This window comes from Corvus moneduloides, chromosome Z (assembly GCF_009650955.1).
Source record: "Corvus moneduloides isolate bCorMon1 chromosome Z, bCorMon1.pri, whole genome shotgun sequence".
NCBI classification, from domain to species: Eukaryota; Metazoa; Chordata; class Aves; order Passeriformes; family Corvidae; genus Corvus; species Corvus moneduloides.
The window spans coordinates 7,772,310-7,787,280 of record NC_045511.1 but is presented as its reverse complement, the minus strand read 5'-3'; the positions used below and the strand labels follow the sequence as shown (position 1 = coordinate 7,787,280).

Sequence of the window (14,971 nt, the reverse complement as noted above, 5' to 3'; positions counted from 1 at the left end):
TAGCTACCATGTTTGTAATACGTCACATAATATGTGACGTTACTCAAACATCATAGATATTTAAAGGCAAAGGTACATAAACCCTTCAGCAACGACACACAAGAATTCTCAGCAACTGATGCACATGAATTCTAAATTTTCTTACACCTCAAGAGGTTGGCTGAATTTTTCTTTCACTTTTTTAACTAAAGTGGAGGATACATTTTCTCTTCTGGTTTTAGTAAATCTTTGACAGGACAAAAACCTACTGTAGTCTGTTTATGCAAACTAGTATGAGAAAGCCCTTTTGCTATCTGCATTACTTAAATCCAGTACTAAAAATCTCAACTCCTTTTCACTCAAATGGCATTAACACTAACAAAAATATACTTATTTAGTTAGAACATTGCCTTACCGTGTAAATGCCAATTCTACAAACAGCAAATGAGAGCTGGATACATTCAGACATAGTCTAAAGGAATCAAAATAAAGAAATTACCAAGAATGCTATTTATTCAGAACTACTTTTCTTCCCATGTCTCCCCTCTGCCCCGAAAAAAACCAACTTCTTCAAGGCTGTATTAAACAACCTGAGAAAAATGCCATATAAATTCAGGTTATTCAGATGCATACTACCTTTCATACAGAAGCAGCTGTCAACACCTTTACACTTACTAGTTCAGTATTTAATTATAGGCCTCAGATTACCTAATGACCCCCAAAATGCCTGTACACAATCTTAACAATTTGCATGTAAGCTTTCAGTCTCATTTATTTTTATCTACTCTGTTTCAAAAACAATCTGCAAGAAACATTTTAATGGAGTGCTTTTTGGCCTCCTAGTAGACTGTAAAGAGCTTCTGTGCTTATATGTTACAGTTCTTCTCTCCCTGTACCATCACTGAAACTTTCTTCCTCTATATACCAAAATAATGTATATAATTTAATGCTTGCACATTTCTGGAGTCTTATTCCTTTAGTTTTCTGATATTTTCATGTTCAAAGTAGAACATGAAAATGAACATTTTATTTTATCTGTTCTTACAGCTGGGAAAAATCATATTAAAAGTTTTTACCCTCAACTTGCTCAACTTCCGATCTGCTGTGATGCCACAATTCTATGTCTTCTGCAGTCACCCAGAGAGGCTGAGGATGGACTACGAATTTCTGATGAAACAGATGAAAAACACCTTCTTTAATTAGCATAACAAAGCCAGGAAATAAATGCAGCTCTCCAACACGAAAATAAATACTACTGTATGTTTGCCATATTTCCTATGCAATTAGGTAAAATAAACTAAGCTTACAATGATGTATTCAGAAAAGTAATTGAGTAATTTGCCTTTCAAATACCATATATAAAGGTATATAAGGTATTTGAAAGGCAAAACTTAAAGCCAAAGTGAAACATTTTTATTTAATATTTAAAAAGTTCACACATTATCTAAGATAAAGTGCTGGATGATACAGACTTTAAACGTACCAGTCAAAACATCATCTCAGCATCTGCTTTCTAATTTCTCCCACCCTTTAAATGAAATACCCATTTAATTAGAATTGGGATTTTAAAAAAATCAAAAGAATAGATCTCATTAATTATAAGTAATAAAAAAAATGTGTACCAACATTTTTCTTTATCTGTAATTGTTACATTTAAATTTGAAACAAACAGTATTTCGCTGAATTGTCTGAAAGTCAAAAAGCACAGCACAAAACCCTGAAAGCAAACTTCAACAGCACAGTTGATTTTCTTTTCTTACTGGAAGTAATCTAGCATATTATTAATGACAAGGAAATGCTGATTCAAAGCACCATTTCAATTTAAGGAAATTTTTTTTGCAGCTTTAAGAACAAACATCCAAGTCTATTACTTGTGCTCTGAGCTTCTCCCAGAAAGAAAAAAGTGACAGAGAAATAGGAACTGACTTCAAGAAATCCTGCAGTTACACAAAGTGGTGGGGCGGGGTCAGAAACCATACCCCTCCTGACAGTATTTGCAGATCTTGTTCCAAAGGTTCCAGGGATGGATGATTTCCCCAAGCAATTTAGTCCAGTGCATCATTACCCTCTCTACTAGAAAGTTTCCTAATGTTTAACCTGGGTCTCCGGCAATTTAAGCCCATACTTAAATACCAGGTGATACATGCAGTGATTTGCATTTTCAGTATCCTGGCAGATTCTATGTTGCTAGCGGACACAACTTTATATCCGAAGTAAATTTATTTCAGCTTGCAAGAGAAGTAAACATGCAGCAGCAGCAAACCATTACAGCTTCTCCATATATACTGTTTGCTTTTATTCTAGACAAGCACAGCATTATAAATTGTTTTATTTTTTTAATTTTTATTTAGTATTTCCAGGCTATACATTAGTGGGAGTACTAAACTGCAGTTCAAATTCCACAGTAAGCCCCTGTAGATCCTTGCTTCAGTAGAATAAAACAACCTACATCCTGTGTTACCTTACTCATCTGTTGTTGGGTTTGCTTGCTACTGTAATGTTCTGAAACCACAGGCTATAATTATAAAGCACGAATTCTGTCACACACAGTACCAATGAATGTTTCCCTTATGCATTTCCCAGTGAAATACTAAGATAATCCCTTCTTCAAGTCCCCAAGATAATGCTTATAAACTACATTCTATTGTGGTAAAAAAGGTCATTAAATCCAGTGCTACTATTAATATCTATTAATATCATATTAATATCCTTCTGAAAATTTACATTCCCTCCCCAGTAGTATTTCAGTTTAATCCCTGAAAAAGTGACAGGAATTGATTTAAATAATTTAAAATTTAATGATAATATCCTTCAGACTATCACTCCAACCACTGAGTTAAGATACAGTTGATAATCTGTTGCTACAATGGGGAGTTTATTCTTGATACTTGTAATCTTTCGTTATTTTGGTTGTGCAACTCACTTGGGACCATACAATTGGGCAACAAAACAATTGTTGTAAAATTTGCATTTAATTTACTTACAGTTTATTGTTGCTTTCTGAAAGGATTTTACACGGTAAGCATGAAAATAAAAGAAAAAAAAATGTAAAAATATACCTACAAATACTATGAAAGAAAGATACCTTGTTTGATACAATTCTACAAGGACTAATTCTTCACAGAAGTGACTTCACATGTCAAAAGCGAAAAATGGAGCCAACAGGTCAAATATGTCAAACAATATACACATGCATCTCTGCCAAAAAGCACCCTTCTGCTTAGGCAAAAGGTCATCTCACAAACATTAAATAACTTCTCCCACTGAAAGTAAACTCATGGCTAACTTTCCTATTTGCCCAATACTTTGTTACTTTAATAGTACCTTGTAAAAACGTGGCTGTTCATAATGACTTTGAAAGACGTCTGCCCTGCAGCTGTGCAACATTCAATTCACAACAAGCATCTGTTCTGCCCATTTTTTCAAGTATTCAGCTATCAGTACAAATATCAGTAAAAAACAATTTCAGTATTTAGTGTTAAAAAAAAAAAAATCTCATTCAGCTCTGACACAGGCACACAGTCTGCAACTCACAAAGCCATTGTTTTAAATAATATCTATTTTGTCAGCAAATACAAGATTAAATCCCTACTCATAATATTTACAAGAGACCAGATTTTGAAAAGATTAACTAGAGCATGTTCTGCAACTGATGACTTCAAAGATGCAAGCACCAAGTTGAAAGCACTAGCATCACAAACAGCGGTGGGCAAAAGGGGAGGGGGAGCCTAATCAGGTTCTCAGAAAAGAAACAAAAGGCTCAACACCAGACAGAACTGCAGGAGCCGGTATCCTCAATTCTGCCACCCAGCAGAAACACTCACCTGGACCTCAACTCGCTGTGACATAATCCTAAATAAATCAAGCAGTGAATATATCTCCAAGACCACAAAAACAGAAAGCAACACGAGAAAAGGAAAATGTTAGAGGGTTTTTTTTCTGGTGATATGTTTCTTTAATAAACTAAAGATCCAGGCACACTTCTGCTCATTTATAATTAAGTGATACAACCCAGTAATCACTTGGAATTGCTGGATCTTCCAGGCAGAAGTTTTTTCCATCTCCATTCTTACCTGCATCTTTTCCAGTGTATAAAATGGCAAAAATTAGCAGTACAAGTGTATAAAATATGCAATTTTTAAGGCACCTTTATGTATGGAGCCTGAAACAAATTCTCAGTACTTATGTTTTGAGGAACATGTGGGTACCCACTACAGTAAATGTAGCAGGAACTTTGACCAGAACTGCTGTTTGCTAACCTTGTGTACTGAACTCCAACTAGTAACTCCAAGGCTCCCCTTTCTGCACAAGATGTCACAGCCCTCTAGCACATTCCGTTAATAACATTTCTAATTTAAACTCCCCGAATTCTTTTTAATACTGTTCTCAGGGAAAAAGGACACAGAAAATATTTTCATATTCTCCTTTAATGCTGAATAATTAGATTTCTAAAATACCAATCTTCTTGTACATAATCATTAGAAAAATAAATCTTAGTTTAGAGACTAGAAGAAACCTGATGTTGATAGAAAAGCAATGATATGTGAACAGGAATAGGACTGGATCCAAGAACTCTCTTGTCATCACAAAAAGTAATCAAGTGGATGCACTAGAGAACAATGCTCTCCTCTCTTTTAGGCAATATTCTCAGTAGAACAGTTTTCCATGACTGTTTCCAGGACTGCAATGGCTCAGGCAGTGAAAGATGCAGATTAGCCAGCAGAAAATTAAAAGCTCCAAGAACAGCATAGACATTTCTCAAGAATTCTGGACCTTTTCTCCAGTCTTGCTGAAACCTGAAATTATGCAAGTTTCTAGGCAAGAAGAAAGCACTCAGAGAAGAGATCACTCTTTGTAGAGTGCATCATCTCTCTACATAGGCTGTCTACACAGTTTCAGGTTCACTCAGTGTTGTGGGCCTTAGATACAAAGTCATAAATTCAATTAAAACAGAGATGTTGGAAAGCCAATAGCCTCTCCTCGTACGTCAAGGCAGCACTTCCAAGCAGAAGGAATCCATTAGCTACGTGCCCCTGGAGTAGATTAAGTATCTTCACCAATTCCTCTGAATTAAAATGTCCCACCTCCTGTGCAGTTGATGCAATTCTGATTACACCAGGGAGTACTCCTGGACACCACTTGGAACATGTCAATTTTCTAACTGCAATTCCCTGTTCCAGAACTAGTTCTAGCTGTCCTCTCAATGAGGAGAAATGGATGTCTTTAGCCCATGGCAAAGCCTAAGGACATCCAGGGAATTATATCTCATGATCTATCCTTATGTTCCAGCAATCACAACTTCAGGATCTCCTACCATCACATCTGAACATCACATTTAATACCAACCCACAACAGACCTGTTTTTGAAGGCACTGTACAAATTCCTGGTCTACTCATCTTGACTTCTCTAACATTACTGCACAAGTGAGAATTCAACTACACTCACATGAAAACACAGTTCCTGGATTATAACTGTCAGTGAGTTCTTCTATTGGGAAAAATTTACTTATTGCCTAGTTACCTCTCTTTCTGATTTCAAAGATGTCTAGAATATTGCCTGTTCATACCAGTCAGCTGTTTCTCCAGACTGAAGGGCTATAACTATTTAATCCCTGCTTGTACGGAAGCAATTGCTTTCCTTGAATTACCACATCATCCTTCTCTGTATCTTCTTTGGTTTTTCAATACTCTTCCTGAGATGATGCAACCAGACATGCAGCATCTAAGACAAGACCAAACCATACATTTAAGCAGTGTAAAAATGAGATCTTTCCCTTTTTCCTTCTAAATACTCTAAATTTGTTGACAGATGTCTGGGTTGGGGTGACATTTTAAAGAAGGATCCTCATTCCCTTTCCCGAGTACTGATGATATTTTAGGGCCTATCCATGCATCTGTACTACCATGTGACTTCTTCTATAAATATATGCAACTTTGCATTTATCAACACTGAATTTCATCTGCCATTTCATTATGGATATCAAAAGAGGTACTACAATTTTTTTCCTGGGTTCAATATGCATTCTTAGTATTTGTCTCTGCATCAGTCCATCCAAAGCACATGCAGTTTATTTATTATAGTTAATTCTTATTTATGAAATTCCCTTGTAATCTCTGAATTCATTTCTCCCTCTCATTCACTGCCAGAGCTGTGCTCTCAGTGCTCATTCGTACTTCCCATAAAATTTGTATTACAAAAAATGATTTCTTCATTTTTAATTGCTTCTAAGTTTTTCACCTCTATTGGAGTCAAAATCATTTAAAGGAAGATTAGGCAGCAGCAGTTGTAAAAGTTAATAAAATGTAGAAAACAGATGGTTCTTCCATACAAAAGCTCCAAGTCATAACAAAAAAAGAAATCTGCAAACTTACTTCTCCCATATCAACAGTTCCTAGTGGATCTGGGATGCCATCTTGCTTACTCAGACTCTCCAATGCCAAAAGCTAATGTGGGTCCTATGAACAAATTCTTCTGCTGCTGCTCCACCAAAACATACAGCAGAGCATCATACATAGATTCACATTCCCTCCTACTGTTTGTTCTTATAAGCAACTAAGCTCCAGGGCTGGACTGCATCTAGCATAAGGATTTGTCACCTACACTTCCTGTTTTGTGTCTCTTCCTCACAGTTACTTACACACTGGTTGGCAATTAATTTAATCACCTTACCAGGCTGCCAGTGGAAAAAAAAAAAAAAATCTGTAAGCTGAAGAGCTCCAGCATGAGATGAGACATCTTTTACTCAATTGCAAATACCCTACTCATGTCCACAAGGACTTTTATACAGTCAGACACTTTGCACTTCAGAAAGTTATGCTGCACACACTGTGAAAAACAGCAAAAACAACATACTGCAGAGCAGTATGAGGCAAAACACAAAGAATCACAACATTTTAAATACTGTTGTGTTTTTTTCATATGGCTTTTACAGCTCTTTGGGTCCACATGTGTGCTTTTAAACTAAACTAAAAATTATTCTTTTATTAATGGAGAGCTAATATCCTCACACAATCACAAAACTTCAGAACTCAGTTTAAGAGACTAAACATCACAAGCTGGCAGTATGAAAAAACATGACCTGATGATACTGACAACAAGCCAAAAATGTTAATCAGCATGTGGTAATAGAAGGAATATTCTGTCCTTACTAAACGCAGATATTCTCACTTATAAAAAGCTTACATTTCTAACCTTTTGTGAAATTCATCATGTTGCCTCAAGCTTGAGGTCTGACTGAAGAATTCAGGAGCAACATACCACAGAGCAACATGGTGTGGTGGTACAAAGCAAGAGCTGGCATTGAAGACCAAGTATTCGTCCTACATACTTCAGACACTAGTTCTAATCTAGGCCCGTGGTGTAAAAACCCATTAGCGAAGTAAGTCTTTCCATCTGGTTTCGTTCGAAAAAATATTAAGTTCACGTCATCTGTGATCACTCTGCAATGCAAATCTACAACCATAAGTATTATCTTCTTCAATTCAATGATTCACATCTGATCCAAACACTAATACAGTTGCATGCACCCTGTACACTAGTTGACCTTACAGCTGTTGTTTTCTTTCCTGCATTCAGTTATATCTTTATTTTGAAACAACTGTCAGACCCTTCATCCTTGTGTCTAATCAACTTCCCAAACAGAAGGGAGGATAATAAAATAAAAGCTCTTGTGCTCTACAGAAGGTGTAAATTTTGAAGGATGTTAGAGCTGATAGATGAGTCAACACAGAGCCTAAATAATCCTTACTGCTACATGACAAAAGACAAAATTCCCATGAGAGGGATGTTCAGCAAACACTAAGAGGAGAAGGCCCTATGTATAGACCGTTGCTGCACATGTTTCAGGCCCTGTATCAAAAACATGCATGTGCCTCAGAGGGAAAATACAGAGTTGCTGGTATGGACCTTTACCCAGTTTTCCTTATTCAAAGGACAGCGTCTATGGGTTTACAAAGTTTCAGTGAAGTAAAACTCCTACCTTCAAACATACGCCTCTGTAACACATTTGTGGTATAAGAAAGAATGTTTTCAATGACCTGCAGATACGAAACAATGGAACTGGCAACAGCAATGGAAACACAGTATCTGAGGTGGAGCAGAATCACTAACTGATCTTGATCTTCCCATATTGCCATATTGCCACTTCCGGAATCTAACCTGCCCAATTAAATTAAAGAGTCTAACTACTTAAAAGAAAGGTCTTAAAAGTAAACTCCCCAAGAAAGAAAAGTTGCTCAGAAACTTTTTTTTTTTTTTTTAATATCATCTAACACTTTTAAGAACACCAGTTTGGTATATGCAGCTTTCCCCAACCAAGACTTTGTCTGAACACTAACTGTCTAGAATGTGAGGTCAAGACTGTTCAAAAACCAAGCAGAAACTCTTAAGTCACTTTAAGGCCTATTCACATATTCATCTAAAATTTGAAAATTTAGTTACATTTATTCAAAAACTTTCCAAATTTTAGGTTTCATGTGCATGCATACAGGAGTAAAATAGTTTGTATTAGCTAACAAATGTACAAAGAACAAAAAAACCCTCAAACTTGTTATAGTTAAAAGAAACCAATCCCCAACAAAGCAACAAGGATTCTAGCACACTAGCAGTGTGCACTCTCTTGACATTGCAGAACCCATGTTCCTGTTTAACTCCCCAGAAAAGGGGAAAAAAATGAAAAAAAAACCACTAAAGCTGAAGCGGTTGATCATGCAAGAAGAGTTATCTTCCATTTCAGGTCGTAACATGCTCTTCAATACCTGCTCAAGAAACACTTTTATATACAACTAAGATACTACATAGTATCTTGGGATATAATTTAGGGATAAGCTATCATAAGGAAAATGCTAAAAATACAAAATTAAACAGGTTATCAATTTTTTCTTATAAACCTCTTAGGCCAATATAACACCTTTCTTTTGTGAAGAAACACATTCGAATTTCTACACCACTCTCTCAAGTGGCTTTTAAAAATTCTACACAGATCAGGCTGATACCTTGAATGGAAGCATGTAAGAACTTCATCCACTGCAGAGGATGCCACTTAAGAAGTGTACTGTGCAAGTCTACTCAGGAGCTTAAAATTTGCATTGTAATTTTAGCACATAAGAAAAACTGAAGCTTTTTTATTGTTTCCCCACAAGTTCTCCAAGCAAAAACTGTAAGACTGGTCACATGTCATGCTTTTCACAAGATGCATCATGCCGTAACTCCTTAAATTAAGCATAGTCTACTGAACAGAGGCCAACCAACACAAGTCTCTAATACACTAAAATTCTTCCAGACACAATGTAGCAAGAATGAAGCCGAAGACGATTGCAGACAGTACACTGGATTATGTAGTCATTGACGCAGCTGTGTTCACAGTAATATGTTTTAAAAGTGTTAACTAAATACAAGGAGAAAAACACGTGTAAGTAAAAGGTGCCTCTGAGTGAAGATGTATTCTTTTTTAGAGGCTGAGCCTAGTTTAGTCATGTTGACTGAAAAAAAAAAAACCACCACATCACTCATAACATCATAATTATATCAACACAAAAAAAAAAAGAGGCACCAGGCTGAAGAGCCTCTTCTAGCCATTAAAGATACAGAGGCAGTGATACTTTTTTGTTACAATGCAAAACCGCAAAAACAGACCAGAGCATCACAGAAGATACTCTTTTAGTACCAATTTATTATCAAATGGCATTAGACATAAATCAAGGATCACACGGGAAGTAGGGGAGGCCCTACTCAGGTTCTGGTTATCTGCCCATAAAAGCTTCAGGCCACAGTCCAAGCTGGCTCCAACTGACTTCACTTTGAGCAGGTTTTGAATGCTTTCAACAGCCTGATGATATTGGAAAGTGCTTCAGATGTTCAGCAGTTCTTGGGATCTGCTTCTTAATGGAGAAGAGAAGTCTCCATCAATGTATGTTGTATCCAGATAAAATCAGGAAAAGAACTTTGCTATGCAAATTTGGGAAGAGCTGGCTTAGGGAAGATGTGCAGATGTACTGACTCCTGAGTCCCTGCTGCAGGAAACCTGACCTCATCTGTCCTCACCTTCTTACACCAAACTCCCTCGCTCAGCCCCACTGATAACCAAAACTTTGTCAAATACTGTCACAGCACTACTGCAAACAGAAACAACCTCATCCTTTGCTCTGCTCTCTGCCTCAACTGCAAGCACAGGACAAAACCTCACTGCCTGCAGGCTGCAACACAGGGGCCCAACATGAGGAACCAGAAAAGGGAGCTTCTGTTTGTGTTTTGATGCCCATGTATGTGCAAGAACTCAACATAAATGCACAAAACACAAAATTCCTTAACATGTACAGCTGTTTTTGCTATGGAAATAACGCGACAATTATTCTACCGCCATAGGTTAACATTTACACTACAACTTCAAGTCTTGCATAGAACAAAAGAGTAGACCCATCTTTACACCAGGGCAGACTGTGACAACAAGCTAAAAATAGCTGTACACAACTAGTTGCCTATCTCACCATCATAATTTTTTTTTTTGTTAGAGCAGACTTTCTGAGGTGCCTGAACCTCATGTTCAATGAGGTATTTCTAGAGCTGATACCAAAGAAGGCCACACAACAACAACAAAGAGGAAAACGATCAGCTGGAGAATAAGAGTCAGGGGAAGAAAAAAAACCCAGAGCTATTTAATCCCCTCCCCCCTTTAGTTAATACAAAAACATGTTCTCAGTTTCCAAGGCTTATTAAATTTATTGTTCTCAGAGTGGTTGGCCTTCCACACAACAGCCTGTAGAAGTCACAAAGGTTAATGTAAGCATTTCAAAAAGTACAGAATGGGCAGTTTCATCTGGACATAAGTTTATAAAGGAAAAAAATCTAAGAAACAGCTCCAGGCTCTCAAGGAGCTATGAGGCTGCACTTGATACCCAGCAAGTTTACTATCAGTGTTTCATTAACTAGGTTCTTAAAGAGAAGTCTGCCTACCATTTCTGCCACACGGGACTCATTTTTTAGTGCCTCTCTGTAGTATTCAAATTCTGAAAGGCAAGCGTAAAATATTTTGGGTATTTTGGGGGGGGGGGGGGAGTGAGGCTCAATAAACCAAAATAAATCTTCGCTACATGGACATAAGAATAGTAAAGTATGCATTTAATGTATTTCTGGTTTAGTTAGCTGTCAGAAAAGGAAAAGCCTGCATGCAGCTCTCATCTCAACATGGCAAATCTTCAGTTCATTAAAAAGAGCATCTCCAGAGATTCTGTTGCATTTGACAAGCCTCTCTTGAAAGCCTACACCCTTGAGCATCCCGTGAAAACGTGGATGACAGAGCCAAGATTCTGACTCCAAATACTTCCTGGTCACACTTGACACCAACAACGAACAGGGATGGCCAGAAGATGCCTGCTCTTCGTTGCCCCAGCTGACGCTTCGAAGCACTTCACGGTGAAGGAGCGAGCACCAGTTCACAACACAGCGCTCAAAGCAACAAGAGTGGAGCAATGGGATCCCAGCAGGACTGGAGCGATGGGATGTGCTCGTTACGCCCTCACACTGTTAGGCTGAAAAGACCAGGTAAGCAGGTACCATACTATAAAACAAAGCCACCTGCTCATCAGCCAGCCGTGCCACAGGGTTTTTGCTCGCCGAGGGTGTGCGGGTGAGTGCAAACACCAGCCACGACCCCAGCTGAGATGCGAGCCCGCGATACGATCTCTCGCAGACGAATGAAGCCAATATTCATTAAAGAGCAATAAACACTACCCCCGAATACCAGCTGCCCGGGCGCTCGGCTGATCCCGCCGGCGGTAGCAATTTAGTTCATTCAAGCGTGCCTTAAGCTCCAGCATTTAGGAAAAAAACAGCGACCCGGGTCACGGCTTTAGCAACCTAATAGCGGCCAAATGAGCGGGGCCCGGCCGCTTTATCGCCCGTGAACAGCCGGGCGGGCCGGGCGCGGCAGCGCGGCCGGACCCAGCGCCCCCGGCCCCGGGCTGCCCCCCGCACACTCCCGCGCCGCGGACGCTGCCCCAGCCACTCGGTAAGATGTCCGACGGTCCGCTCCCGCCGGGAACCTACCAGGTAATCCATGTACCGGGGTGGCGCTCGGCGCCGCGCTGCCGAGCTCTCCGGAGGGGCCGCGGGCGCCCGCCCGGCTGACAGCGGCGCTGGGGCGGCGGGGGCAGCGCCGTCACGGGGCGCGGGGCAGCGGCGGGGCCGGCGGCGCGGGGCGCTCGGCGCGCCGGGGGCGGGCGGGGGGCGCGGGCGCTGCCCCGGCGGCGCTGTCAGAGCCGCGCGGCCGCCCGCACCTCGCGGCGGAGGGAGGGGGGCAGGGCGGGCAGCGGAGGGGAGGGACGCGCCGTCAGCTGATCGCACACGTGGGGGCGCGGCCAGGCTGCCCTTAAAGGCGTACGAGCGCCACAGCTGCGCGGCTGCGAGTCCGGGGTTCTGCCGTGCCCCGAAGTAAGAGAGTCCAGAGAAGGGCAACGGAGCTGGGGAAAGGACTGCAGCACAGGTCCTGTGAGGAGCAGCTGAGGGAGCTGGGGGTGTTTAGCCTGGAGATAAGGAGACTGAGGGGTGACCCCATCCCTCTCTAAAACTGCCTGGAAGGAGGTTGTGGCCAGGTGGGGGTCGGTCTCTTTTCCGAGGCAACCAGCGACAGGACGAGAGGACATGATCTTAAACTGCGCCAGGGGGGTGGGTTAAGTTGGACATCGGGAAGAATTTCTTCACAGAAAGAGTGGTTAGACATTAGAATGGGCTGCCCAGGGAGGTGGAGGAGTCACCATCACTGGAGGTGTTTAAGGAAAGACTGGACATGGCACTTAGTGCCATGGTGTAGTTGAGATGGTGATGTATGGTCACAGATTGCACTCGATGATCCTTCAGGTTTCTTTCCCAATCTAATTGATTCTGTGATAATTTCCCCAAGCACCTGTGAAAGCAACGCCCATGTCTCATACTGCAACCTCACATCCTAACCTGGAGGCTTTTCCACAAATTTGTGCCTTACTCTTGGAGAAATAGAAGGAAACTTCTCAATGTGTATGACGGTGGGATAGGAAATCTAAAAATGAGGCATCAAGTGAAAGAATGACGGGGAAAAATAGAGTGCAGTAAAAAGAACTAGGAGGTAAGGAGCTAGAAGAAGAGATGGGTAAATGAGGCGCCAGGAGCAAGAGGGAATCAGTATTTGTAAGGATATTGGTAAACAGTTTACTTAGATCTAGTACACTGGGGTGAGGGAAGGGAAGTTACAATTGCTGCTCTGAATTTTGTAATTAATTAAGGCCTGTTGTGGACAGTCTCAGTTACTACATCCAGAGAGTGTTGTAAGATGTTCCCCTTGCCTGCCAAAAACACATCTTTTCCTTGTCAATGGATAATTCATTTTCCTCATACATCTGATCTAGAAAAAATTGATTCCTAGGGCAGCCCTTACTTTACTCTGGGATTCAATATCAAATACATCTGCATAGCAAACTAAGTTTAATTTAGATGAGTACAAATAATTTTTTTTAATTTTCAATCATTTAGAAGTTCACTAATTTTAGTATTTTAGTAGGTAATGGGTGTAAGGAGGGATACAGGCTCGGCCCTTCCTGCTACTCAGCATTTTGACTGTCTTCCATGTAGTCATAGCCATTGCTGGCAACTGTCTGTTAATCCTGAAATGTCCTTTTGAGAGGAGGAACTACAGGGTAAAGACTACTTAGCCACTACAGGGGTGGCTAAAGTAGGCCTCTCAATAATGTAGCACAGGAGCCACAAGAAACTTTGATTTCATCATGGTTCTGTTATCACATGTGATTTTTAACATTTTGCAGTGCTTTCCCCTTAACCTTTAAAACCCTTTATTTCTTCTTTTTTAGCAGTAATACATCACTCTTGAGACTTGCTGCCTTTTGATGCTTCTCTAAATGAAGGGTGACTGAAAGGAGAACATCAAGAACAAGAAGATATTTAAGAACTGTTTCCTGTGAGACAAATAGCAAAGGACTGGGAATTATTTCTTCTGTAGCTGATTGAGAAGAAAATAGAATCTATGTGTAGAGAGTTGTTGCAAAGATGCTGCTGTTATAGGAAAAGAAGTAAATGGCTTTCATTGCAAGAAGGAAAATTCAGTTCAGCTACTGGAAAATACTTTATTGGGAAGGATATTTGAACATGGAGAGACATCACAATCAAAACTAGTAGAATTTCTGAAAGCAGCCATCAACATTTCTCAGATGTAGTTTAGTTTAGTTAGTGAGCACTGATGTACATCTGGAGAAAAAGAAGACCCCTCTGTTTTACATGAAGGTGATAGATCTGATTATGAAGATGTACTGTGTTTATCTATCCAAAGAAAAATGTTTATTCACAAATGACTATTTTATAAATGCTATTTTCTTTCTACTTTATAAACAAGACCTTATGATCTGAACACAACATCAGTTAAAAAAATGAAGAAATTTCTCATGTATACACTGAAAATCCCACAAACTTGATCAAAAGAGAAGCCAAGCCTAAATTTATGTATTAGTCATTCTGTTCACTGTAAACACATTATTCCTTTGGCCATTGCATAGCCTTATGCCCCATTAATCTTATTACATAAAGTGGACATTAACATTGAACAATAGCAGAATGTAAGCAGAATACAAGCCCTATAACACATGCCTTCCAGCCTACATAGCAGTCATGCAGTTGCTGAGATTTTTCTAGCAAGTCCTGTAGGATTTCTTTCATCTAAAATGAAGATCAATTTCATATTGGAATATATACCTAATGCAGTGTTAGTTATCTTCATAAAGAAGCCTGTCAGCAGGACCTCATATGTCAAGATGGGAAGGAAAAGATCAAAGTATTTAAGTGGAGCAAACTTCATGTGTTGGCTGTGAGGTATAAGTCTGGTTCCAAAAATGGAAGTGAGCTTATGCACAGAAGCACAAGTTTATCTTCAGTGAAATCCTGTTGCAAGAATAATTTTCTGTAAACTTGTATGAAAAATAATCAATGTGGGACTCAGATTTTGACCCTGAGAAG

General features: G+C 39.7%; 1 protein-coding gene and 1 long non-coding RNA gene across 7 annotated transcripts in view; one reads left to right on the top strand and one right to left on the bottom strand.

Moving 5' to 3' along the window:
* The window catches only part of ARL15 (ADP ribosylation factor like GTPase 15), a 251,818-nt gene extending 239,690 nt beyond the window's left edge, over positions 1-12,128 (bottom strand). For 2 of the 6 annotated variants that reach the window (XM_032095497.1, XM_032095498.1), the window contains exons 1-4: positions 12,023-12,103; positions 2,964-2,979; positions 1,056-1,146; positions 395-451 (exon numbers count right to left, since the gene is read on the bottom strand). In XM_032095497.1, the coding sequence (XP_031951388.1) occupies positions 395-448 (54 nt within the window). In that variant the 5' untranslated portion in view covers positions 449-451; positions 1,056-1,146; positions 2,964-2,979; positions 12,023-12,103. Of the gene's footprint in view, positions 1-394; positions 452-1,055; positions 1,147-2,963; positions 2,980-12,022 lie in introns of all 6 variants that reach the window. The other 4 variants (XM_032095496.1, XM_032095493.1, XM_032095494.1 and 1 more) reach the window with 4 other exon arrangements.
* Positions 12,129-12,361: 233 nt separating this feature from the next.
* On the top strand, positions 12,362-14,548 carry LOC116438069. Its single transcript, XR_004237584.1, has 2 exons — positions 12,362-12,567; positions 13,816-14,548. It is a non-coding gene; the product is annotated as an uncharacterized LOC116438069 (long non-coding RNA).
* Positions 14,549-14,971: the final 423 nt, after the last annotated feature.